A 25,488-nucleotide genomic window follows, 5' to 3' on the forward strand; every position below is an offset into this window, starting at 1 on the left:
AAGTGTTCTTTAACACAGACACTGAAGTCAAAAATGTAGTGTTTGAGACACTGTCAGCCTTCAGATGCTGACACATCTAGTCCTTCCCCATCTCTCCGGGTATCACTGAGCATGTACTGAATCATGTTAAAACATCATCTCAAAAACCCCAAAATTTCTGAAAACACGATCAATACCTAAAAAAACCCATAGTTTTTGTCCAGTGATGTAGTCCAGCACTCAGAAGTAAAAATTCCTTCCAATTTCTGTCTGAAAGGTGAGAAGCTACAGTGCCTGCTTTTAGCCAAGAACTGGTAAGGAATGTTGCCATTTGGAGCAAGTTAAGTTACCTCAAAGCCAACTGAACCTCCCCCAACCTATTTCCCAAGAATTCAAACCCCTTATCCAGATGTCATCTCTATATATTTCATATGTCACAGACCACCTGCTAGTTGACTTCTTCCAGTGTCAGGAACATGTAGGTCTCCAACTGGTATCTTGTGTGCAAAACTGAGGAGTTCCACTGCTCTACAGTAATTCTCTGTATTTTTCCCACGTGAGATTTGGAATACTTAGGTTTTTCAGTATGAATTCTTTTGCAGACTCTGGACTCTTTTCATCCAGTTGTGTAGCAACAGTGCCAAGAAAAACTTAACAGGGCTATCATTAAAATGCTGGGGGCTTAATACTTTGATTCACAGGTGTCACTCTCCAGACAGTGGTGAAGTCCCATGAACCAGTTAATCCCTGTCTGTGTTTATGGAATTCAAAATTTAAATGAAATTACTCTGTTATATGAACAGTTGTTTATTCAGCCATTTTTTGCATTTTACAGCTGGAATTCTGGAAATTCAAACACCACATCTTTGCCTGTGAGCTTCTTGTACACACCAGAAAATGTTTCCACCTGTGAAGACAAATAAATCTTGCTTATACATGCTGTGTAAACAAATAAGTCAAAGTTAACATACTTAAGGTACTATACTATTTGCCAATGTATGTTCACTCTGATCCCAATTATTTTCTTCTATATTAAGGTAGCTGAGGATTTACACAAAAGATGTTTCCTCTAAAGTATTGGGGCCTTCTCTGATTTGCAACAATGAGAGACCCAAGAGCTGAGCAGGCCCAAACACAAGCCTCCCATTTCCCCCCCAGCCAGAATAAAACCAAGCAGAGTGCAGGCTTTACTGAGCACATCTGTTTAACATCAAAACTAAGCACTTCACTTGAAAAACAACAAAAACACAAACAAAACTACCCAACCAACCCCTACACATGCAAAAAACCCAATAAAACACTGTCTGGTCCCATGAGGGAACCAATATAGCTACTTTATAATCCAGGGGCTTTGGCAAGTTGTACTAGAGCTTTAGTTCAAAACTGTCTTGCCTCTATTTCAGCACATTACTCCAAATACAAACAGAAGCATCTCCACAAGCCAAAAGGCAAGATATCCCCAGTCTCTTCAGGATGTCAGAATGCCACCCTTACCTGCATGAGAAAGCAAGTTTTTTATTTACCTTGTGTTCAACATTGTTCTGTTGTGCTTTGTCCAGATGGACTTTTATAAGCCTGCTGCCGTCCAGTTTTACACGGATTCTCTTGCCCACGATTTCACTTGGGAAGACAAGGTCCTCAAGAATAGCATCGTGCACTGCAGTAAGTGTACGGCTGAAATGTCACATTTGTATCGTTAAAACACATCCTTTTGAAAATTTTCCAGTTTGACAAGGTTTAAATCTTCCACAGCATGCTTTGGCTGAAAATTCAGTGGTGTTTTTTTCTCCTTAATGTCACAGTGTGACAATACAACACTATGACAGGGCATGCAAAAAGTAAAGCTAAATTCTACAGAGTGCAGAAACCTAATGACTGCTCAAGAAAATAGCCAGGTTTTAGAGCACACGCTGTTTTGAGGCAACAGCCCTGAAACATTCTTCTATTTCTATACATTTAATAAATATTTAAATCAAAACGAAAATGCTCCATCTGCAACTCTGCCAGAGACACTGAATGGAAGAGTTTAAGTGTGTAAGTATCCTCAGCTGCACAGAGTATATTCATGGAAGACTCAGTTTTGGAAACACTGGTTTCTTCATCTGCCTAAACCAAACAGCTTAGAAGACAAATGTAATACAGAAAAATACTAGCTGGTCAATTGAGTCCATGTTTAGAAGACTGTTTGAAATCCAAATGTGAAGTGAGCTAATATGAGAAAAGGTGGCCCAGGTTATTTTACATGAGTCTACAGGACTAGTAAGTCTTCTGATTTGCAGCATCCTGATCTGCAGTTTCAGGGCAGTATCACTAGTAACCAACACCTGTGTCTAGAGCAGCACTTCACACCTCCTGAGACTGGCATAGCTGAGGGAGACAGATATCCACAACACAGCAGGCTGATCTCATCTCAGGCTGAGACGGGGCAGTCCTGCACACCTGCCTTCCCTCAAGCAGAGTGTGGCAGCATGCAACTCGGACACAAATGCCAATTTCTCTAACCACTGCACAGTGCTAGTTTTAATACAACACAGGCAAAATCCTCCAAAGGCAGGACTGCAGCTAGATGAGTAATTGTACTTTTAAAATCCATGCCCAAAGACTGCAAAATACCATAACACATGACACAGGTATAATACTGGGGAGGGGGCAGGGAGAAGCTACAGAACATGCTACATGTCACAAAGAGGACAAACTTTTAAGACACAAACTTACATAATGATAAAGCAACATAGAGATGAGGCACTGACATCCACAGAGACATAGCAGTGTTGCATGTCTAGCAATCAAGTGACTAGATGAGAGCAGGGAAGCCATTTAACACAAATGACTATACTACTGCTATCAAATTCATATCCAGAGGGACTAGTACTCATACCTACACCCCTCCTCAGCCACTCTCTCCCTCATTGCCTCCCCTTCAGTGTGCCAGCCTTGACTTCTGCACAGTCTAACATGTGATGTGGAAGAGGCTCTTCCTACAACTTAAAAAAAAATAGTTCTTGTCAGCACACTGTGGTAACAAAGAGAGCAGGTTGGGGTTCCTTAAGCCAGCACTGCTAGCTGAAAATTTGCCACATCTGTAGCTGAAAATAAAAACTGAGTGCTAAGAAATGCAACACAGTGCCCAAAGGTGAGCTTTCCACTGAACACTTTAGCAGTAAAATGACAGATACTATTTCAAGCAGTAGGAGAAAGGACAAGACCACCCAATCACTCGAATGACTTCTCAAAGACTCAACTAACCATTATGTGACTAAACTACCAGATACAAAAGAAGGCTGTCATACTGAATCAGTATCATTCACTAACCTCCTCGGACGCTTTTGCTTGTTTTTTGTGCGGCTTTTTCTTGTTGGCTTGGGCAGAATCCTTCTCTGTAAGGCAAGAGAAAAACAAAAAGCCATTTCTCAATATCTGGTGGTTACAATGAACTCAGAAACATCCCCAGCACATACACCTTCTCCCCCCACACTAAAAACCAATGCATGAAAAGCCAAGAAGGTAGACTTAAGTATGCCAAAAGTTACATCAGCATTGGAAATCACAGAACGGTGGAGAAGGTGAAGTGCTGTACTGCTATATTTCTCAATTACTACTCCTGTATTCAGTGCACTGAAATAAAATATTTATACTTCATCCTTCTCGCCAGGAATACAACCACAATGGTTTACTGTGAACACACTTCTATGGGAACAGAAATCCCAGGGAATGTGAAACTTCTGGGAGACTGAGCGTCTGGTGCAAACCAGAGTAGTGAGCTCAGTTCCACAGACAGCTAGGTGACATCTGACATTGAAATGCTAATTTCAGTAATAAACAATCTATTGCACAATCCAGATCAAACCCTGGCTTAAATATAACCTGACCCAAAATTAGGATCTAAATGTTAGGTCAGTAAAATGTATTTTCTACTTTCCTACTGCAAGGGTAGTTGTTTTAAAACATTCCAGATGAAGTTTTAGCCACCTGTAGTATTTTCTACCAACACATCACAGCTTCTCCACGACTATTCAAAATGGAGTCACCATAACCCAAACTGGGTTATGTCATGCTCAAAAGCACATGTTCCCTTCTAAAATACAGATTACTGAACCAATAAGGAATTCTCATGGGAATCACAGAATATGCTGAGTTGGAAGAGACCGACAAGGACCATTGAGTCCAGCTTCTGCCCTGCAGAGAACATCCCCACAAGTCACACCATGTGCCAGAAAGCATTGCTCAGGGGGCCTGTTCCAGTGCTCAACCAGCCTCTGGGTGAAGAACTTTTAGGTGAAGTGAGCCAGAGCACTTCCTTAAAATAAATCTTCTTGGCCATATAAAGAGTCAGGGTAAGGCACTCTGGCTTTTAAAATTATATTAAAAATTTTCAGCTCGCTTCAGTTTAACCAACTGTCCACTCTGCAGACAGATCCCTAGTTTGTCCAACCCTTAAGTATTGCCCAAGGATCACTCCAACACCAACACTCTAGCTCCTGCCATATATTTATAGAACTCACATGAGCTTTTTTTCCTCCTTTCCTAGTAACTTTAAGTGCTTAGATTGTCTAAGTATAGCAAAGTTCCTATTAATACTTGTTCCCTTTTATTTTAAGCTTTGTGCATCAAACTTCTGAAGGAGAGGCCAGAACAAGAAAGGTATATCCTCATGAGAGAACTTTGCATCTCACCAAGTTTCCACTGCTGCCAGCTGAAAACATTTTAGCTAACATCCACCAGACACTCACTACATTTCCTGCTAGTACAATGAATTACTATCACTGTTACCATGAATGGGTAATGCAACACTGGAATATGTGTGAGCCTGGACTACATCACCTCCAGATATCCCTTCAAATCAACATTTTTGTGATTCTTAAGTTTTGGGGTTTTTTTTCTTTTACCTGAGCAATGAACACCACATGTTTTCCACTAAATTTCTTCTCCAGCTCCCGAACTAGCCGCACCTGAATCTTCTGGAAGGACTTCAGCTGAGGAACTGGTACGAAGATAATGATGGCTTTTCTGCCACCACCTACTTCAATTTCCTGAAACAGAAGTGCAAAGTAAACATTAGCTGGGGGTTGAGAAGTAGTGTTTGGTTTGACTGTGAATCCTCTGAGCACAGGTATTGACAGTCCTGCTTATGACCCTGTGGGACAGGGAGAGCATCAGAGGGCAATACCTGCCTTAATGCTCTACAGACAAAGCACTGAACAGAAAACTCTTATAAAAGCACTTGTTTTGCTGTGAAGGAGTGATTGGGCAATAAATCCCACCACTCCTTTCAGAATCACATCCTTTGAACAGCAAAGCCCATTCCTTCTGCTGGATGAGACTCGAGTGCTAGAACTGTAACTATACTGAATGCTTACCATCACATCAGCAGTTGTGCTGATACAAACTTTCAAAAACTACTTGCCTCTAACTCACACTTCAGATAAAGTTAAAGGAACTCTTACTCTTACTTTTAATCTACTGCTTCATGGAAATCACCTTCTGTCCACCACTTGCCTAGGCCTGCATCACTACTCAATCCAAACATTTATCACTTCTCCAAATACCAAAAGGATTAGTATACATTAGGACAGGTTACTTCTCCCTTGGTTTATCTCTCCAGTAGTTGATCAAACCCAAAGTTTGCACAGGCTTACAAGGCACTTCTCCCATGAAACTGGCTGCAGAGACATCTTCATTCTCCAAAGAATGGAAGGATGGATTGTTTTTTACCAGCTACCTTCTCGTATGAGCCAACTCAGATGCCCATGGCAGATTTCTCAAAACAGCTAAGCAAACAACAAAGACATGTCTAAAAGCCCTTCACTAAGGACACCTAGCTCTACTTCCAGAGAAATATGTTTTCTTCTGAAGGCCTCTCAGCTCATACACCAAGCTGCTTTCTGCATTCCCAGATTCTTTAACAGAACTTTAAGCAGCCAGGCCCCTGTGTCTGTACTGGTGGGCCTGGACAAGAACTAAAAGCAGACCACAGAAGTTTCTGATTGCAGCTTCATTGCTGCCACCCAGTCTCCCAGAATGATAAACTCTAACACTGATTTTCTTTCTCCTTTTCCAATAACTGCCGCCTTATTTTTCTTTCTAGATGTTTCAGCTGCCTGCATGATGTAAAATTGAAATGTACAAGCAGGCTATGCTACATGACCAAGTCAGTCTATTGCTTTAATCCACCTACCACCTATGAACTGTACATAAGAGACTCAACAAGTATTTTGTTTTACAAAGAGTACTGCAGTTTAAATTTCTGACTAAGTTTCTAGAACACCTACATTTCTAGCCAGTATCTACATGTGAGCAGCCAGTTTCAGACCCCAAACCCAGTCTGCAGAAACATAAAGTAGAATCAAAATTTTTAAACACTTTTATTTAACACACTGAATTGCTATTTCGGTTTTTAAAGCTCCGAAGAAAAACATTGTTATGGAATCCTATGAGCTAGCAGCAAATACCAGAAGATAAGCCACAACAGCAGATAACAAAACCATCACAGGCCGGAAGAGCTTAAGACACCATTCACCTAGGACATTAACATCCACAAAATCAAACGTACACAGAACAAGCCACCACCCAGCTCTTAGTGAGAAGGTCCAGCCTACCTTAGCTGCTGTGATGTTCAACTCCCGCAGCTGAGCCTTTAAGTCGGAGTTCATCTCCAACTCCAGCAGAGCCTACAAAAGTGAGGTTGCAGAATAATCCATCACATACACTTCAGTTCATGAGAACACCTGAGACCAAAGTGTGTCCACAGTGCCAAAGAGCACATACAGACTTTCAACCACAGTCAATATCAAAGACAACTTCCTGGAAGACACATCAACATTCAACAAGTTTAAGTGATGGAAACAAAGGCTAACTGACTCAGTTGCCAAGTAAAACTAGGAAAGAAAACACATTGACAGGATCAACCTCAAAGTTTAGGGTCTGGACAACTATCTCTATAACCTGAAGTGAGTTACCGAAGAGCAAAAGGAAAAGCCACGTACCTGGGATATACCAGACTCGAACTCATCTGGTTTCTCGCCATTAGGCTTCACAATCTTGGCGCTAGAGCTGAACATGGCCTCTCTACAACGCAAAAGAACACTTCGGCTGTCACCAAGCACGTGTCACCTGTTCCTAACACAGCCAGGACTCTGCACTCTGGCTGAGCAGCCACACGCTCCAAAACTAAGCCAGAGAGCGCCCCGCGGGGCGGGCCACCCCAGCACGTCGCACCAGAGGGTGCCGACCAGGCCACGGGAAAAACGTCCCAGAGAGCGCGGGGCCTGCTCGGGCTGCAAGGCCCCGGGAGCGCAGGGGAGCGGCACCACCGCTCCCAGAGCCCCGCGAGCGGCCCGACGGGCGAGCAGCACTGCCGGGCCCTGCTCCCGGCCCCAGCCCCTTCCTCCCGCGGGGCGCCGCCGGCCGAGGGAGGAGGGAAACCCCACCGGCCGGCCATCCCCGGCCCCGGGCGTCCCGGCGGCCATCGGGCCCCGGGCAGGCGGTAATCGGGCGCATCCCCACGCCGCGGTGCCGCAGGAGACCCCGCTCCACGCCCGGTCCCGTATCGAGGCGGCCCCGGCGGGGAAACGGCGGCCGCGGCCCGGGCACCCACCTCGCTCCGCGCCGGCCGGGAAAAGGGGGAGCTCTCGCGAGAGCAGCGCGGATCGCGGCCCGGGGAGGCGCTGCCCCGCCCACCGCGGGTGAAGCCAGAGCAGGAAGAAGGGCAGGGCGGGCCCTGCGAACGGCCCGCGAATCCGCGGCAGCGAAGCCCGAGCGGACATTTCGAGTGCTGGCGGGGCTGGCACAGGCGCAGTGCCGCGGAGCGCGGCGGGAGCTGCTCTCCCGTCCCGCCTCAGCCGCGTGCGCTTCCCGCGGCAGGGAGCGGAGGAGAGGGAAGGGAAAGCTGCTCTGCTCTGTCCCGCGCTGTTACGCCGAGCCTTCGCCCTGGGCCGTCCCCGCCGCACCTGTCACAGGCGGAACTCTCGGCCTCTGGTGTCGAAATGCCGCTCCTGTGCGGAGCCGCCCGAATCTCGGCCTTGGCACCGCGGTGCGCTCGGTTTGCGCAGCCCGCGGAGGAAGCGGAGCTCCCTCCATCCCTCCCTCCCTCCCTCCCTCTATCCCTCCCTCCCACCAGGGCTGCAGGACGGCCACAGCCACCGCTCAACGGCGGTGGAATCGTGGATGGCGTTTGTGCTTGCCCTCCGTTCCATCGTTCCGCGTTAACTTGGTGGTGTGGGAGCTCACTCTGATGTTCAGCCCAAAACCATGCCAGGGGCCTTGCAGCCCGAGCAGGCCCCGCGCTCTCTGGAGGTGGCTGCACCAGTGTCCCCATCTTTGCTACTTCAGTCTTGCCAGAAGCCGGGTACTGATTGTGGCACACACCCAGCTCTCAGCTTTGTTTTCCCAGTCTAGGTGCTAGGAGGATGGTGCCAGACTCTTTTTGGTGGTGCTCAGCAGTAGGATGAGGAGTAGTGGCCATAAATTAAAACATGACAAGTTTCACTTTAACATGAGGAAGAATTGTTTTACAGTGAGATCGGCAGCTGCTCAGGGAGGTCGTGGAGTTTTCCCCTCTAGAGATATTCAAACCCCACCAGGACATGCTCCAGCTGACCCTACCATGATGTGAGATGTTGCATAGTGAATCATGCCATTATGAAAATACACGAGGAGATCAATGTAAACAAGAATATTGAATTCAAAGTAAAGCATGGACATGAGACAGAAGAATACTTAATAATTTCATTATATTTGTTTAAACCACTTTGCTGTAAATCATTTTTTCACTATAATCATGAATTGTATCTACTTTTATGTAGAAGGGAAATGTGAGCTTGTTTGGCCATGAGCAAGCTTGTCCCTGCTGTTACCTGCTTTGCTTTCTCGGAGTGTGACCTGACAGCATGTGCAGTCCCTGTCCAGACCCGGGGCTTGCAGCCATTGCCGTGGGGCGATAGTCACCGCCTGTACCCCAGCACGGGGGCTGCCACAGCCCGCCAAGAACTGCCCATGGAAGGGGCAGCGGCCGGAGGGGAGACGGCAGGGCTGGCAGAGCGCAGACTCCCCGCGCCCCCAGCGCTGCGTTGCGTGTGAACTAATAAACTGCCTTATTGATTGACCCACCCGGTTTTGGTGAGTAATTTGTAACGAGGGCAGATGATCTCCAGGGGTCCCTCCCAATCTAAGGGCCCTGCGATTCCATGAAGAGTTTTCTCCTCACTCCAGAGGCACCTCGACACAGAACTCAGCTGGAGCCTGGACAGCACGATGAGAACCAGCTTAATGCCCTTGTTCCGTTCCAGCCTTTTGGATGTGCTAAACATGTCAATGCACCTGAGAGGTCTCCTTTGCTGTTAGCAAATGGGGCTTCCAGAACGAGCTGGTTTGTGTAAAGCTGCTGCGACCTCACACACCTCATACCCAGCCCCAAAACAACAACTGATTGAGGTTTTTAAAATACCATTATTAGCGGGGGGAGGGAACAAAACCAACCAAACAAAAAAGGCGAGCCATACAAAGCCCCGCGCTGTGGGATTTTTCTGGTACTTTGGTCTCTCTGGCGGCCCGTAGGAGGCCCCCGCGCTGCCGTGAGTGCGGCGGCCGCGCAGGCGCAGCGGGGCTGCGGTGGGTGCGGGTCGGGGCGGGGGCGCGGATGGCGGCCGGGCCGCGCGATGCTGCGCTGGGTCGTGGCCGTGCTCAGCCACTCCTGCTTTGTCCCCAGGGACGGCTCCATGTTCTACGCGGTGCGCAAGGGCCGGCGGACCGGCGTCTACCGCACCTGGTGAGCAAGGGCCGGGGTGGAGCGGGGAGCGCGCCCGGCCCTGCCTCACCACCGCCCGCTCTGTTGCAGGGCGGAATGCCAGGAGCAGGTGAACAAGTTCCCTTCCGCTAGCTTCAAGAAGTTCGCCACCGAGAAGGACGCCTGGAGCTTCGTGCGCGCCGGCCAGGCGGGGCCGCAGCAGCAGCAGCCCGAGCCCGCAGGTGCGGGGGAAGGGGAAGGGGAAGGAGGGCGGGCGGCGGAAGGGGAAGGGGAAGGAGGGCGGGCGGTGTTCTGCGGGGCTCGGGCTGTGCCGCCGCTGCGGCTGCGGAGAAACGCGGCCAGCAGCCCCTCTTCATTCCTCTCACTGCCGCAGCGCCCTGGCGGTGGCCTCCGGGCACGGCGGTGGATGTGCCAGTGCAGTGAAAGTGTTTCTGTGGGTGTTTGGAGAGCGTCGCTTGTTCCGTGTTTGTGTTAAGGTGTAAAGGTCCTTGCATGTCTTTCCTCTTTGCTTTGAATTAGGATAAAGAATGACTGTTGTACTCCATTTCTTTTCGATACTAGTTTGGAGTGGTGTCAGATAACGGACTAACCTTGCTAATGGTTGCTAACAACTGTTGTCTTTAGAGGCAGTCGTTTCACATAAAATTTGATTTTTGCTGAACTTCCTTTTTTTTATTTATTTTTTTTTTTTAAGGGGCATTTGGTCCTTCAGCTGTAACACAAGAAAGTGGTAGCCAGAGAGAGGAACCAGAGTTAAATACTGTGTTTTACAGTACATGTAAAAGGCCATATGAACAGTCTACAAACGAAGAGCAGATTGCAAAGCGTGTAAAGCACGATGAAATACACTCAGCATGCTCAACACCAACAGTCAGTGAAGATAAGTTTTCATATATGGGTAAGGCCTATGATCATTCCTTTAACTATTTTCATTTGTTTATTCTCGGCGAAATGCAACAAGAGTAACTATTAGAAAGCTTTTAGGGAGGTTTGTATGTGGTAACATCAGGCCCATTATTTCTCTTTGAAATGAAATGTGAACCATAGTCTATTTGTTCATGTTGTCTTTCAGTGTAATTTTGATTGGTTTTAACTGGTATGAATATATAGCTTAATCATATTGTTATATTGGACTACAGATTATATTTAAATATTTGGGTGTAGTTGAGAAGTTTTGAGGAAGACATGAACTGTAGTGAGAAGTGTGGGACTTGGGGCAGAAGTTCTTCTTGAGGCTCACTGGTTTGACAGCAGAGAGGGTGTCAAGCTGCAGTAGGACTTGTGTTCTGTGCTGCTAATTCACAAGGCTTCTGCAGTTACCTTTTGGAAGGGCTCTCTGGGGGGCAAGTTTTGGGGATTAATATACTGGTGAACATTTCTTCTACCTTAAATGGTCAGTGTTTTTGAAAATGTGCTTGAACTTCTGATTTTGGTAATTTTTTTGTAGGGGACTTTGCAGTTGTTTATACAGATGGTTGTTGCTCTGGTAATGGACGTAACAGGGCACGTGCTGGAATAGGTGTCTACTGGGGACCAGGCCACCCTTTGTAAGTAGCTTAATGGCTTTTTCTTTTCTTTAATTAACATATTCTGTTTGGTTTTTATGCGATTTACAATACCAGTCTCCTTTTAAATATGAAACTGTTGTTGAGACTTATGACAGTGTTATGAGACTGAGTCAGGAGATACTGAGGGGAACTGAGAAAGCAGCCCCTCTGGGAAAAATTAATTGGAAATAATATCTTCAGGGGCTGAAGCCAGAATTCAAGTAATGTGGAAAGTTTTAAAATGGCAGTCTGTGTGCACAGAGGATGACAAATGTAATGTCATATTGATGTTAGGTCTACATATGCAGATTCCTCTGTGGAGGGGAAAGCTAGAGCTGGAATATCCATTCATAATTTTTTATAGAAACAAAAGTAACATTCTTGTCTTTATTGTTTTTTAACGTGTAGCCATTATGCACCATTCTGAATATTTGGGATAACTAATCTATTATTTGTTCTTTGGACACAGAAATACCAGTGAAAGACTTCCTGGACGGCAGACTAATCAAAGAGCAGAAATCCATGTAAGTAGCAAATGTCCTGAAATGCTTCTGCATGTTAGACTGCAGCTGCACTTTCATGCCTGTTTCAACTCTGGTTTCCAGAAACCAGTATGGAGTTCTAAGGGAAGTATGCAAAATATTAAGAGTTATGACTTCAAACAAATAGTTATCTTCAGTTTTTACTAGTCTTGATTGGCTTTGAACTAGGTAATTCACCTTGAGAATTCCAAAATGTCACCAAGCGCAGCTATTTAAACAGTCTTACATTAGGAAAGTCTGGCTCTCAAATCTGTATAGATTCCTTTGTTTTTAAGGTGTATGTTTCAGACCTTAGAGTGAGGGCTGCTGAGTATTGGTTAAGAGGAGAGTCAGTGTCTTATGATGGCAGGATCAGAGTATCATAATACTTAGATAATATAAAAAACAATTCTAGGCTCCTAACTTCCATTGACAACAGCAGATTTAGCCTTCTCGTCTCCTCTTAATTATGGTATTGCTGCTATCACACACTCCATATTTGGAGGTGAACTTTGGAAATGTGCAATGATCTGCTTAAAAACTAAAAAGTTCACTTTAGACTTGGTGTTGGTGTGCCAGTTGTCAGTCTTGTCCCTAAAGAGCTTTTCGGTTCTACATTCACACCCAGACACTTCTCCCTGTTACATTTCAGAGCATCAAAAAAAGCCCCAACCTGTTATCAGTTCCAACAGTCTGGAATCCTTATGAATTCTTCCTCTTCAAAGTTTTGGAGAAAATGCCTTGGTGTTGTTAGAGGTTTTGATAGTTAGAAAACAGGTCAGAGAGCTACTCCTTCAGCACACAGTTGAACATCAGAATGTTACGAGGTTTTGTTTGCCATTGAAACTGAAGTGCCTGCCTTTTCCCTGCATCATAAAGGTGTCATCTGCAATACACAATTTTGGGATCCTCTACACTAAAACATGTTGATAACCAGAGTATTACTATAACTCTCCACCAATGTAGTTCTGTGTTAGCATCAGGTACATTGTTGGCATTTTAATTCCATGTAGTCAAAATCCTTTCTGAACTGTCATTGTTTTGAAATGTTCTTAAGGCAGCCTGCAAAGCAATAGAGCAAGCCAAGAGTCAAAACATCAAGAAGTTAATAATCTACACTGATAGCAAGTTTACTATTAATGGTAAGTTAATTTTCCTTATCCTTAAAGACACACTGCATGTTTTTCCATTATGTTAAGACCCAGAGAACATTCTGAGTCCTGCAGAGAGGAATGTTAGGTATACAGTACATAACTTATCACTATGACTGCTTGGGAGGAAACTTCAGAGTGTCAGACTTTGCCTGCTAACTGCATGAAATAGAAGAGTGAAAGTGTCTGTTACAGTAAATGCTGATAGAAGTCACAACAGGATTTGTGTCTTGAGGTGTTCAGTGTGATAAAATCTAGAAAAAATATTTTTCATGTATAGGCTGTTAAGGCTGCACTAAGGAAATTACTTGGAAGTTGGTGTGGTAACCTGGAGGGTTTTTGTTGTTTTGCTCATATTGGACAAGGTCGTATTTAATACACACCTTTGAAGTACATTCACATTCTCTTGCTTCCAAGCTCTTAGGCAACATTGAAAGAGATAGCCAAAGATATGTGCTCAGAGTATTATTAAAATACCTGGAAAACTTATTTTTATTCTCTATAAATACCATATGAAGTAGTCAATAAGACTTAATTTTTGAGAGATACTTCCTCTTTCCTCAAGATCTTCAGATTTTGTTCCTGTGATAATCTGGAACTACATAAGTCTTTTTTCCTGTTTTTTTTCTAAAAGCAGTACAAAAGCAGTACATGTTTTTCTTGTTTCCAGATCACTTTGGAGATTTGATTTTGTGGGTCTTCTTTGAAATAACATTCAGCAAAAACTTGGTGCAACTTATGGTTGAAAATTAAATGTGTCACTCTTTTTGGTTTTGTCTTAGTCTCTTTGGTTTTGCTTGCAGTTTCATTTTGTACTTTTGGATCACTGAAATGCAGAGGTTCCATTCTTGTTTAACCAAAGTTATTTTGTAGATGTGTCTAGGAGTTATTACTTGAAAATGCCAGAGAAGGAGACTTGTAGTAAGCACAAATACATGTAATTGGTTTCTAGGAGGTTCTGTGTGCAAGACTGGAGATTTCCTATTTGGTTCAGATCATGAAAACAGTAATGATGTCTTACATTGTCCACACCAGCCAAGATATTTTAAAAAAAAATCCCTACTTAAGGAATAATATAGAAAATTCTCTTGTGAGATGTAGGCTTTGCTTACTGTATCATCAAGCAAACCCTTAGCTTCAGTTTATTGAAGCTCATGAGATAATTAGTATACAATGCATATATAAGATTGTAGTCTTTAAATTAAATACCTGTTTGGAAAAGCATGGTTGGGTAATTCAGGTAATAATGAAAAAATCCAATCCTGAAAGACAGCAGCAGGGAACCAAACAAAAATTATCTTTTGTCTCCAGTGGTTTTGCCTGAGACTTTGTACAGAGGTAATGACTTGTTAAAAGATTGTTGCCTGCAACTTGATCCTTGCTGGCTTCTTTAATAGCACTCTTATGGTGATACTCCCTTTGCACAGGTATTACAAGCTGGGTTGACAACTGGAAAACAAATGGTTGGAGAACAAGTTCAGGGGGAAGTGTAATAAATAAAGAAGATTTTGAAAGACTTGATAACCTAACAAAAGACATAGAAATTCAGTGGGTAAGTTCCTTGTTTCTTTTTCTTAATGACATCTTAAACATGTCTCTGGTAGAAACTTAAAAGTGTCATCGTAACTATCACTTTTGTAGAGCATAATATTGTGCATCTTTAAGTAAAACTGCAAATACAGAGAAGCTGCTTGTTATGTTTAAAGCAAATTAGCAACATAACCTAGATTCTTGAAACCAGTATTTCATTTATTTAAATAAATATTTTTATTTGTTTCCCATCTCTTATTGCTTCTTTGAACATAGCTGCAATAATTAATTATTTTTAGCTTCTTAGTGCTGTTAGTAGATGCAATTTCTCTTCCTGGCAACCTAACCTTAGAATATGAATGTTTTTTGTGCCATAGCTGTATTTGCTTTTCAGAATTCTTTAGGATGCTTGTTTGTTGGAGTAACTCAATCACATGAGTGTCTTTAAACTGGAAAAACTGAAGGTGTATAACCCTAAATAAACTAACTCTAGTTTTCTGTGCCTTAACTGTGTTTCTTCTAAGAAAAAATTATATGAGAAGGTTTTTAAAATAACAATTTTTAAATTGTTTTGCTCTCCAGTCAAGAGGTAAACCAACTTCTATACAGGTATTTCTGGTAAAATGTATTTTTCTGTAACCTCTAATACCAGTGCTTAATACTTCAGGGAAGATGTTCCTTTGCTCTTAAATTTTAGCCTAATCGTGGTATAAGATCACTGATTTGAGAAAATGTGTTGACTTTGTAGCTGCTAATAGCATGTTTACTCAGCTTCTGCCTTTACTCTGTAGAAGGCAGGACCATGTAGATATTTAATGTGCAATTTTTTGTTGGGAATTTATTGCAGGTATTCATGCTATTCTGTGTTACAGAGTTAGTGACAGCAGTTTACAGGCTGACTAGATTTTCTATAGCTACTCCTATTTCCTAAATTTAAATACCAACTAAGTTGAGCTGTTCTTGGGAATATTTTACATAATTAAAAGATATGTCTTTATGTACTCTTCTTAAACCTGAATCTCTGAAAAGGTGGGAAGAACTTTGTTGTAGGAGGAGTGTATGCATCCATAGCCCTCCATGGGCTGCTCTGCCATGGCCCTGCCTGGGCTGTAAGGGGGACAGGCTGTCTGACTGTGGTCTGCAACACAGACTGCAGGGGAATCTCTGTTCAGGTGCCTGGCACCTCCTCCTTCTGCACTGACCTTGGTGTCTGCAGAGCTGTTCTCACATATTCTCACTCTTTTCTCTAGCTGTTGTGCTGCATTTTTACCCTTTCTTAAACATGTTATTGCAGAAGAGCCATCAGCTTGGATGATGGGCTTAGCTGTGCCGAACTGTGGGTCCCTTTAGGAGCCGTTTGGATCTGGCTTTATGTCATGTAGGGGCACTGCTGGTGTCTTTTCACAGAATCCACACCTATAGCCCCCCCACGTGGTACCAAAACCTTCCCATGCAAATCTAATGTCACCCCACACACACTTCATGCTTGTCCCCTCTCAAATAGCAACCTTGACTTTCTTCCTCACCTTCCTACTCTACCCTTACTTCTGACAAGGATGGGCTTAGAGTATAAAGTTTTTTTTCAGTACCTGATTGATGGATGGACAATTAAGACATCTGAAAACTGAGAGGATCTTTTTTAACATTCTATGTATGTATCCTGAGTGAGTGCTGTAACTACCAAGGCTTTTAGTGGAATGAGGTCTTTGGCTTTTGGGGAAGGATTAACTCAGTTTAAGCACTGAATGCAGGAAGATGGGAATTTTGAATTGGAGCTGTTGTCTGCATTTCTTAAAGGTAGGTTAGCTGATCCTCATGCTTTTCACTAATTCCCATGAAGATGATATTCACAGTTTGGCAAGAGTCTCCCTAGAGGAAGAGAGACACTGAAAATCCATGAGAAGAAAACCTAAGGGCAAAATATTAGGTGAGGATCTCTGAGGAGGTGCTTCTGTACTATCAGTGATAGAACATTGCTTGTATGCAAATTTCATGTATCTACTTCTTTCTGGTTTCTTCCATATCTAACACTCCTATATTTTGTCCTGACAGATGCATATTCCTGGTCATGCTGGCTTCCGAGGAAATGAAGAAGCTGATAGACTAGCAAGAGAAGGAGCTTGTCAACCAAAGTGCTGATGTGCTGGGACTAGAGACTGCTGTACTGGCAGGAAAAGGCCTAACATGACAGCAACAATTGAACTGCTGTAATTGTTTTGGAGTTGAACTTTGAGCTGTACTTCTTTCTGGCCTGAAGCAGTAAATATAAACCAACTTCTAGGAAGGAAAACCCATTTTCTTCTATGGCATTTGTTTTACAATTGAGACAATATTTAGCTGATGATACTGAGTATGTTTTTTTCTCCATCTATTGGAAGGGCTGTGGTCAGTGTCTTTAGCTGTCTTGTGTACTTACGAATTCACCTTAAAGACAGGCTTCTGAAGAAGTGATTTTAAATTGAAGTGTTCTGTATTTTCCTCTTAGTGAAATAAACTTTTTTTTTTTTTGTACAGAGGTATATATTGCAGCCCAAAATAGCTGAGCAGACTTTGGGGTTGGTTTATTTGATAGGAGGTCACCTAACAAGATGTCTATTGGTCTGCTCTGGCATTCTGGTCCTGGCAATAATTGCTCCACAGATGGGTTTATAACACTGACCTGTGTGTGCCTCACAGTGTCAGCTACAGCACCAGAAGGTTTGTTTTATGGTGTTATTTTGCAGGGTAGCCTGAACAAAGAAAAAAAACAGGTCTCAAGAAAACTTGAACAATGAATCTTTATTGTTCTCTTTACCTGATTCATGTTCAAGTTCTTCATCTCTGGCTTCCTGTTTCCATTAAGTAGATTTTCGTGGTTTTTTTTTTTTTTTTTTTTTTTTTTTTGTTGTTGTTTGTTCTTTTTAAATGCATACTGGTTCTTGTTAGCATTGTTAGTTCCTCTTCAGTGTTGTCCCAAAGATAGTAATTGACCATTTCATCTGAAAGGGAGTAGATGATGAGCTTCTCCTTATCTTCTGGATCTCAAGTATTTGACTTAATTTATTCCAGTCAATTATGAGGTTAATGGAATGGCTAATGTGCATTGAATGGGAGAGTAATTACCAGTGATCAACATGGGTTTAATTTCTATGCAGGTATACAGGAAAAGCAAACAGGTTTGTTGTGTTATCTGTGTCAACTTCTCTATATTTGTACTACTGAATAGAAGGGCTTAAGTTAAGAGTCACTGAAATGTTTTTGTATTTGTTAATTTCTATACAGATGGTTAGAGCTGCAGGAATTTGTTAGTTAATAGTTCTCATGCATTGCAATATCTTTCCTGAGGTAAAGTGTGAGGTGTTACAAATTTAGTTACCTGGTTGTAGGAGGAGGAGGAGACTGGCTATCCAGTGGTTAATAGATCTGTGAGGATTTTTTTTCCTCTCATTCAAAATTGCACATTGCACCTCATTTAGGGGTAAGGAGGGCACTGATTGAGCCCCCTCTGCTTCATTGTATATATGCACACAATTACTTATTTACTTTAGAAGTTTGGCTGCAAAGAGCCACCACCCCAGTCAGTAACTTGGCTATCTTACATATTCTGTTAAACAAACAAATCCTATTTACTGTATGGAAATCAGTTTTTTGTGGTTTGTTTTTGTTTGTTTGTTTTTTGATTTTTTTGTTGCATTTTTTTGGCGGGGGGGTTGTGGTTTTGGGCTTTTTTTTAAGCAGGAGCTTTGGAAAGCCTTTTAAGATATGGGTAAATCATAACTGTGTAATACTGAATTTAGGCCACTTGATTACCTGAATCTAATAGGTACATTATAATAGAAAATCTAATAGGACAGGGTTTTAAATCCATTTGATATGAGTGTTTATTCTTATTCTGGAAATTCAGGGCAGAAGAAAGCCAAGAGGGAGGTTATGAAATTAAGGCTGATTAAAGGATGGAAAGCAAATAGTACTTCTGAAAAGGACTTAACAGGGGCTTGAGGGCCTGCAGAGGATGGTGGACGTCAAAGTCTCCTTTTCAGAGAACTGCAATATTGGGATTTAGCAGCCATGATATTCACTGCTGGCTGTGCAAACATTTCCTTGTCCTCCATGTGCCTTAGCACAGCTTCTAGAGTACATGTTTGATAACCAGTAATGCTTAAACATAAATACTAGACATTAAAGGGATCTGGTACCTTTTAATGAGAATTGGAATACTAGTGATTGAGACACTTTGGTAAGTAAGCTCGTTTTAAGAAGAAAAATTCTAAGGAGGGATTATTTAAGTTGCCTGGCCATTCTTACATTGTGCTTAGCTGGCTGATGGTTTATTTGCCATATAGGATCAGGCAGATGCAGAAGTGTGGAGGCTGGAGGGGACAATGTCAGGGTGTCTCCTTCACACTGAGGATGTATCCTCAGGGATGGAGACAACACGAGTTACCGGTGCAAGCATATCTTCCCACTTACTCTTCTAGTTTATTTTTCAACATGTTGTGGGGTTGCAATGCAGGCCTTTAAGCATGAGACGTAACAGTGATTTCTGTCAGAGCACGTGTGAAGACCATGCCCGTCCCCGGGGGGCTGGTGCGGGTAGAAGCAGCGTGGAGCCTCTCGGCTCTCAGCGCGGAGCTGTTCCCGCAAAGCAAAGCTCCGCGCCGCGCCCCGTTCATCGCGCTCGGAGCGGCCCTGGCCCCGGTTCTGCCCTAGGCCGCGGGGCGGGCCCCGCCGCTCGCCGCCGGGCCCCGCGGCCCCGCCGGGGCGGGACGCGCTGCCAGCCCGGCCCTGCGGACGCTGCGGCGCGATGGTGGAGGCCTGGTACATGGACGAGTCCCAGGAGGACCAGCGGGCACCGCACCGCCAGCGGCCCAACCGCGCCGTCAGCCTGGAGCAACTGCGCCGCCTCGGCGTGGTGTACCGCAGGGTACGGCGGGGTGTGTGTAGGGTACGGGGTGTGTGTACCGCAGGGTACGGGGTGTGTGTACCGCAGGATACGGCGGGGTATTTGTACCGAGGGTGCGGGGTGTGTGTACCGCAGGATACGGCGGGGTATTTGTACCGAGGGTGCGGGGTGTGTGTAGGGTACGGGGTGTGTGTACCGCAGGGTGCGGCGGGGTATTTGTACCGAGGGTACGGGGTGTGTGTAGGGTACGGGGTGTGTGTACCGCAGGGTGCGGGGTGTGTGTACCGCGGGTGCGGCTGCGGGTACCGAGGGGTCGGCGGGGAGCCCCGGGCCGGGCCGCCCGCGCAGGGGGAGGCAGCCGGGGCACGGTGCGGGCTCCCCGTGTCCTTGTGGCCGCTCCCCTGCCGCGGCCGAGCTGCCCCGGCACCTCGGGATTCTCACGAGTGCTTCGATTCCTCCTTTAGCAATGGCGTCCGAATGGTTTGTTTGTTTGTTTGTTTTCCCTCTGCCTATTTTTTTAGTTGGACGCTGATAACTATGAGACTGATCCGTGCTTGAAAGAGATTCGGAGGGCAGAAAATTATTCTTGGATGGATATAGTGACCATACACAAAGACAAGCTTCCAAATTATGAGGAAAAGGTAGGTGAGGCTTTGCTTCCGTCTGCCGCGGGACACCTGCGCAGCCCAGCGGGGCACGGGCATGAGGCCTCCACGTCTAAAATACATCCTGTACCACGGCCTGAACATTAAAAAAGAACTTTTGATAGCATTTTAAAGATAGCAGAGGTCTTTTGCTTCTGTAGATTGCCTTCAAAGGTTTTGAGGATCATTTCTGTCACTGTCATTTCAAAACTGAGATTCCTACCAGGAGAGTTCTGGCAATGCTGACTTGTCCTCAGAAAGCCTCTCTGGGATGAAGGCAAGTGGCTGCCAGCTGGGCCTGGCCTTTGAAGCCTTTTACATCCTAATGGCTGCTTGCATAATGCGTCTTTTTTAAGTGAGTGTTAACCCCATGGAATTGGAGGGATACATTCTTTGTACAAGAAGATTTTTTTTTACCGCAGGGAGCTTGTACCTTGACAATTTCATAACAGCTGAATGCTGTTCAGATGAGCCTCCTAGAAGGAGCTTTCTCATCCCAGCCTCCAGGTGCTGCTGGCTTGCTTCTGTGGCTTAGGGACAGCAACCCAATGACACTTCAATATTTTTACTAAATTTCCATTTACCTGTTTATTTTAAGCTTGTCGTGTTCTAGTAGTGTTGTCTTGGTGAGAAGGTGAATTAGGTAGTAACTCGTTAGGTGGATGGCCTGGGTTGGCTCTATCTGACAGAAAGATGAGCCATTCTTTACAAGATGTAGGGACTTTTGCTCATCCTGCTGTGCTGGATCACTTCTGGCTCAAGGACATCTGCACAAGTGTGGCTAAATATCTTCCAGACCCGAGCAGGTGGTAATGATACCTGGCATTGCACTGCTCACTGTGCACCAAACCTCTCAGGTCTCTGTTAATTTCAAAATGTGTTTTATGTTCTATGTGTGTACAAAGAATTTGCCATTCCATGAAAAAGAGAATATTGCTGCCACTGTCTTGAATGTGAGAAGCTGGAGCTGGGTCTCTGTGTGTGGGCAGGCATGACACACTGTTTACATCACATTGCTATAGATGGGCTGTGTCTGGCAGTAGCTGCATTTTCACACAGTACTAGTACGCTGTAGAGCTAATTCAGCTCTATGTAAGTGTAAAAGAGGCTTTGTTTTTGTGCTGCATGTTAGGGGGGAAAGAAAGGTACAAAATGATCAAATAGAGCAAGCACAAGGACAAATCCTGCAGTGGGAAGTTTCACCCATCTCTCTTTCAAATGGGTGTAAGCATTGCTGTTATTCAGAGAATGGTTATGTACAGCCAGAGCTGCTGTTTCTTGTCACAGGAGTTCCTGCCCTCCAAAGGAAATGCAGGAGCCTGCTTAGGTGTGCCCTGAGACAGAGGCTGGCTGGCTGGCATGGCCATCTTAACCATGTTGGTCTCCCCTGTTACTGAAAACACAGTTGCCCTCTGAAAGCCATTCTCAGCTTCTCTGTGCTTCTACCAGATTTCTTTGCAGTTTTCCCATGTTCAGTAGTTTTACAAAATATTTGCTATTCCTAGATAAAAACGTTTTATGAGGAGCATTTGCACCTCGATGATGAAATTCGCTACATCTTGGAGGGCTCTGGCTATTTTGATGTTCGCGACAAGGACGACAAATGGATTCGGATTTTCATGGAAAAGGGAGACATGATAACCCTCCCTGCTGGCATTTATCACCGATTTACACTGGATGAGAACGTATGTTGTTGGAGATTACTGTGAATTTTGGTGACAAATCCATGTGAATGTATATCACATTAGTAACTAGGTGCCCTGAGACCTGCAGTTCATTAGCAAAACATATTAAATATGAAGGAGGAGAATGAAAAATACTAAATAATTCACAGCATCTGAACCTTTCATCTCCAGGTCAAAAATTCAGCTCCTTCTGAGCTGTAACTGTAAGTCATTCCACGTGGTATCTGTGGCATATCAAGCCTTGGGCTGTGCCTGCCACAGTTGCCCCAGCTGTCAGTTGAGGTGGAAGAGGTCTAGATGGATCATTCTTTATTGCCTTGTTGTGTATTTTTGTGGGGATAGAAGAGCGTGTCTGTGTCCAGCAGTGACATTTTTCACAAGTGTTAAATTCACCTTCAGGGGCAGAAAGATTTAAAGGCCTAGAGCCACTACTTGCAACTGCTGTATGCTAAGCTGGCTTCACAGGTGGTGACCTCCTTTGGAAAGATATTTTTGTCATTGGGAGTGTGAGATTGGCACTTATAGTTCCAGTCTGTGTTTCTCTTCTGGTGGGCTTTTAGAAGCCTGTTTGTCACCTCGGCATTACCCCTGCAAAAGGGGGAACATGTGTTGTCTCCTGTGTGGTGAAATTGCATTTCTTGTCAAGAGAGTGGTTTTAAGAAGGTTATTGCTTTGTATCAGCTGCCCACATAGCAGTGTTGATACATGTGAAAAAGAGAGATGCTGCTTTGGTGAAAAGCACGACTTTTCCCATTTGCATATTGAGATCCACAGCAAATAAGCTACTTTTACTATTCTCAGGATTTTTTTTTTTTTTCACATAGACAAAATGTCAGGGGTTATGGTTGAATCCCCAAGGAGTCTTAAGTGTTTGTTCACTTCAGGAGCTTTAGTCCAGAAGTGCAGTCTTCAAAGTGAAATCTTTAAGTGCTTCTAGACCCTGGCATTTTGCAGCTAAATTCTTTTGGTGCCTAACTTTATTCTTACCATTGCTGAACACTTGGGTGTAAGATAATCATCTATCAGACTATGGCATAGTGGGCAGAAGAGGACACTTCCCCCTAACCCCATGGTTGGAGCACTTCTGCAGGATGTAAAATCCCATCTTCTGCTGCCACAGCTGTTCCTTGCACCAGGCATACTTTTGGTTAGCTGGTGTTAGAGGCTGTTGCTTTTCTTATTGGAATGTGGAGACTTTTTCACTTCTTGTAAGCATTATTTTTTGGGTTGTTTACACAATCCCCATTCAGTTTTTATGGCTGTGACTTTGACTCTTCTGCTATTCTCAAAAAGCATTTTGTAAATATCTAGGGTGCTCTGGCTGCTGCTCTTTAACTAGGCAGATAGGATTTAAATGCTGCACTGCTGAGTATTGTGGATGCAGTGTGGTTTCTTTGGAATGAGGAGTACTGCTTCTGTCTCAGCTGAAGGCACTGATCATGACACAGTGTCTCACTGCATGGGTGCCAGAGTCCTCCACTGCAGATGGGAGCAGGAACAGCAGTAGTGCTATCATTTTCTGGAATATGTGAAGCTTTCAGTCCATCATTAAATGGTTTCAAAAATTTCTGCAGAAGCACAAGTGAAATCTTAACTTTGGAATGAAGGTCCCTTGAGGAGGAGCTGTTAAATTATTTGTCACTCTTGTTCTTTGGCAGAATTATGTGAAGGCAATGAGGCTGTTTGTGGGAGAGCCCGTCTGGACTGCGTACAACAGGCCGGCTGACGATTTTCCTGCTCGGAAACAATATATGAAGCTTTTGGCTGAAGAAGCACCTGATGGTGTCTGAACATCCTGAAGCCCTGCCAGAATGAATGTGCCTTCTTGGTTCTCACTGATTAAACTTGTATTTACCTAGGAAATTGGAATCACAGAATCATAGAAAAATTCAGATTGGAAGGTCATTTGGACATGATTTAGTCCAACTCTGTGAATTACTATGCCAGTTTTAAAGCTAGACCAAGTTGATCAAGTCCCTGAAGCTTGGAATCCTATGGTGGTGGAGGTCCCACAGCCTGTCCAGGTGCTGGTTCCAGCATATAGCTGCTGCCATGGCCAAACATTTGTTCTTCATGGCCAACTCCTTGGTTGCAGTTTGCAGCTGTTGTCTATTGCCCTCTCACTGCATGTCTGAGAAGAATCTGGCTCTGTTTTCTTCACAGTCCCTGCTCTAGTAGGAAACTGTAGTTGGGTCTCCTCTGAGCCTTCTCCTCTCCAGGCTGCACAAACCAGTGCCCTTGGCTGGGCTCCCTTCTGTTAACTATGATGTTCAACATGTTTTGCCCTGGTTCTGGTGTCTGGGGTATGCCACTTGTAACCACCTGATAGTTAAACTTGAGCCACAGACTGTTCTGAGCCCAATGGACCTGAGGTTCTGCATCTTCCCAGTAGTTTGTATCCGCAGTCAGGCTACAAGGCTGTTGTGGGACAGACCAGTGAAAGCCTTGCTGGAGTCAAGGTGAATGGCACCTATGGTGTCCCTCTGCCACAGAGCCATTGCCCCAGCAGTCAGTGTCAAGCACAATGTGTCCTTGGTGAATTGGCACTGACTGGTTGCTCCCCATCACCCATCAGGGTATCTCTTGCCTGGAACTCCATCCATAATGGCTTATTCTGGGGAATGAAGTAGGACTGAGCAGCCTGCAGTTTCCAAGATCATCTTTTGTGCCTTTTGAAGGTGGTGGTATTATTTGCCTTTTTCCACTAAAAAGGTTTTCCTGATCTCTGTGACCTTTCAGAGATGCCAGCTGCCTTGCAGTGACATTAGCTAGTTGCATTTACAGTTGCTCAGGAATCCATTTTCTAACCTTTTTTTCTTGGTATTTCTGGCAGGTAGAATTGCAAGAGGTGGGCTACATTAATATTCATTTTGCTCAGAATCCATGCTAATGAACTATGTAGGATTCTGGTTTTAATTAAAGAAAATAAACCCTCCTTCATTCTTGTCTAAAAATGTTCATAAAGAAATTTGCATAATCAGCATTTTAGTATGCAGCTTTTCAAGTTCTGCTCTGGTACATAAAGCTGTGGTTTTCTCAGTAAAATGTAGCAATTTGTTCTTGTGAGTTATTAATAAAATTACTTTGACCTGGGTATGCTGCTATTATTTTTTTTTTTATTGGTTTGTTTGGGTTTTTTTAATTCCTCTTGCTGACATTTAGGACCCATTGAACAACAGTGTTACTATAATTATTAATCAGCTTTTATTCCTTGTGCTGGCACTGATTTGTTCTCTAACATGGGACAAATCACTGACTGTGACTCATTTGCTTGAGCTGTGGAGTAGGCTTAGGCACACTAGGCTGGTTTTCAGTAAATGCCTTGTGCTAACACAGGACATGGAGCTCCCCAGCAATGGGCACTGGAGCGTTTTGCTCTTCTCAGTGATGAATTATGGCAGCTGGGCAGATGTGCTGCTTGCTCCAGCTCTCAGTGGAAGATGAGCTGACTGCAGCCTGTGTGCTGATTTCAGCCAGATATGATACATGCTCCTGTCTTGCAGTCTCCTAAGTAAAAACTCCAGAAGAAAGTTGAAATGGCCCTACCTGGGTGTTCCTAGTGTAGCAGATGATGGATAATTGGACTTTCCCACTGTTCTTTCCTATGAGTGTGTGCACAACCATTCTGTAGTAGGTTACAGTGTTTTTTCTCACTTTGTAGCAGCATTACTGTTAACTGTTTCTAGGTGTTTTATTTCTTTTAGTGTTTCCGAAAGTGAAGTTGCAATTTTGGAGTGAAATTGTACTAAACTTGCACGTTGCAAAGGGTCATGTTTCCTGGGGTTTGAGTTGCAGGCTAGATGAGAT

At 44.2% G+C, this 25,488-nt stretch overlaps 4 protein-coding genes across 4 annotated transcripts in view; 3 read left to right on the plus strand and 1 right to left on the minus strand.

Annotated features, from left to right (window-relative positions):
* Nucleotides 1-25,488, plus strand: part of EIPR1 (EARP complex and GARP complex interacting protein 1) — a 242,999-nt gene that overhangs the window by 85,778 nt on the left and 131,733 nt on the right. The gene's annotated exons all lie outside the window — the stretch shown is intronic.
* RPS7 (ribosomal protein S7) lies at nt 771-7,719 on the minus strand. Its single transcript, XM_079298885.1, has 7 exons — nt 7,574-7,719; nt 6,963-7,044; nt 6,576-6,647; nt 4,866-5,009; nt 3,292-3,356; nt 1,503-1,653; nt 771-886 (listed from the first exon to the last, which is right to left on the minus strand). The coding sequence occupies exons 2-7, from the start codon at nt 7,035-7,037 to the stop codon at nt 809-811; spliced, it is 585 nt and encodes a 194-aa protein (XP_079155011.1). The 5' UTR covers nt 7,038-7,044; nt 7,574-7,719; the 3' UTR covers nt 771-808.
* RNASEH1 (ribonuclease H1) lies at nt 9,592-16,975 on the plus strand. Its single transcript, XM_079297502.1, has 8 exons — nt 9,592-9,742; nt 9,812-9,942; nt 10,416-10,619; nt 11,169-11,268; nt 11,738-11,792; nt 12,847-12,931; nt 14,368-14,492; nt 16,523-16,975. Exons 1-8 carry the CDS (start codon nt 9,633-9,635, stop codon nt 16,607-16,609), a joined length of 897 nt encoding a protein of 298 aa, XP_079153628.1. The 5' UTR covers nt 9,592-9,632; the 3' UTR covers nt 16,610-16,975.
* ADI1 (acireductone dioxygenase 1) lies at nt 19,030-23,975 on the plus strand. Its single transcript, XM_079299331.1, has 4 exons — nt 19,030-19,373; nt 19,874-19,993; nt 21,502-21,681; nt 23,340-23,975. Exons 1-4 carry the CDS (start codon nt 19,254-19,256, stop codon nt 23,469-23,471), a joined length of 552 nt encoding a protein of 183 aa, XP_079155457.1. The 5' UTR covers nt 19,030-19,253; the 3' UTR covers nt 23,472-23,975.

The sequence above is a fragment of the Erithacus rubecula genome (assembly GCF_903797595.1).
Source record: "Erithacus rubecula genome assembly, chromosome: 2".
Lineage (NCBI taxonomy): Eukaryota > Metazoa > Chordata > Aves > Passeriformes > Muscicapidae > Erithacus > Erithacus rubecula.

Bases quoted from the DNA above. Each gene is read 5' to 3' on its own strand.
- RPS7 (XM_079298885.1), bottom strand. From the start codon at position 7,037: ATGTTCAGCTCTAGCGCCAAGATTGTGAAGCCTAATGGCGAGAAACCA. The intron at 5,010-6,575 runs GTAGGCTGGACC...CTTCTGTTTCAG, and splicing joins TGAACATCACAGCAGCTAAG to GAAATTGAAGTAGGTGGTGG. The intron at 1,654-3,291 runs GTTAGTGAATGA...GTGACATTTCAG, and splicing joins AAGCAAAAGCGTCCGAGGAG to CCGTACACTTACTGCAGTGC.
- RNASEH1 (XM_079297502.1), top strand. From the start codon at position 9,633: ATGCTGCGCTGGGTCGTGGCCGTGCTCAGCCACTCCTGCTTTGTCCCC. The intron at 9,743-9,811 runs GTGAGCAAGGGC...GCTCTGTTGCAG, and splicing joins ACCGGCGTCTACCGCACCTG to GGCGGAATGCCAGGAGCAGG. The intron at 14,493-16,522 runs GTAAGTTCCTTG...TTGTCCTGACAG, and splicing joins AAGACATAGAAATTCAGTGG to ATGCATATTCCTGGTCATGC.
- ADI1 (XM_079299331.1), top strand. From the start codon at position 19,254: ATGGTGGAGGCCTGGTACATGGACGAGTCCCAGGAGGACCAGCGGGCA. The intron at 19,374-19,873 runs GTACGGCGGGGT...CTATTTTTTTAG, and splicing joins TCGGCGTGGTGTACCGCAGG to TTGGACGCTGATAACTATGA. The intron at 19,994-21,501 runs GTAGGTGAGGCT...TGCTATTCCTAG, and splicing joins TTCCAAATTATGAGGAAAAG to ATAAAAACGTTTTATGAGGA.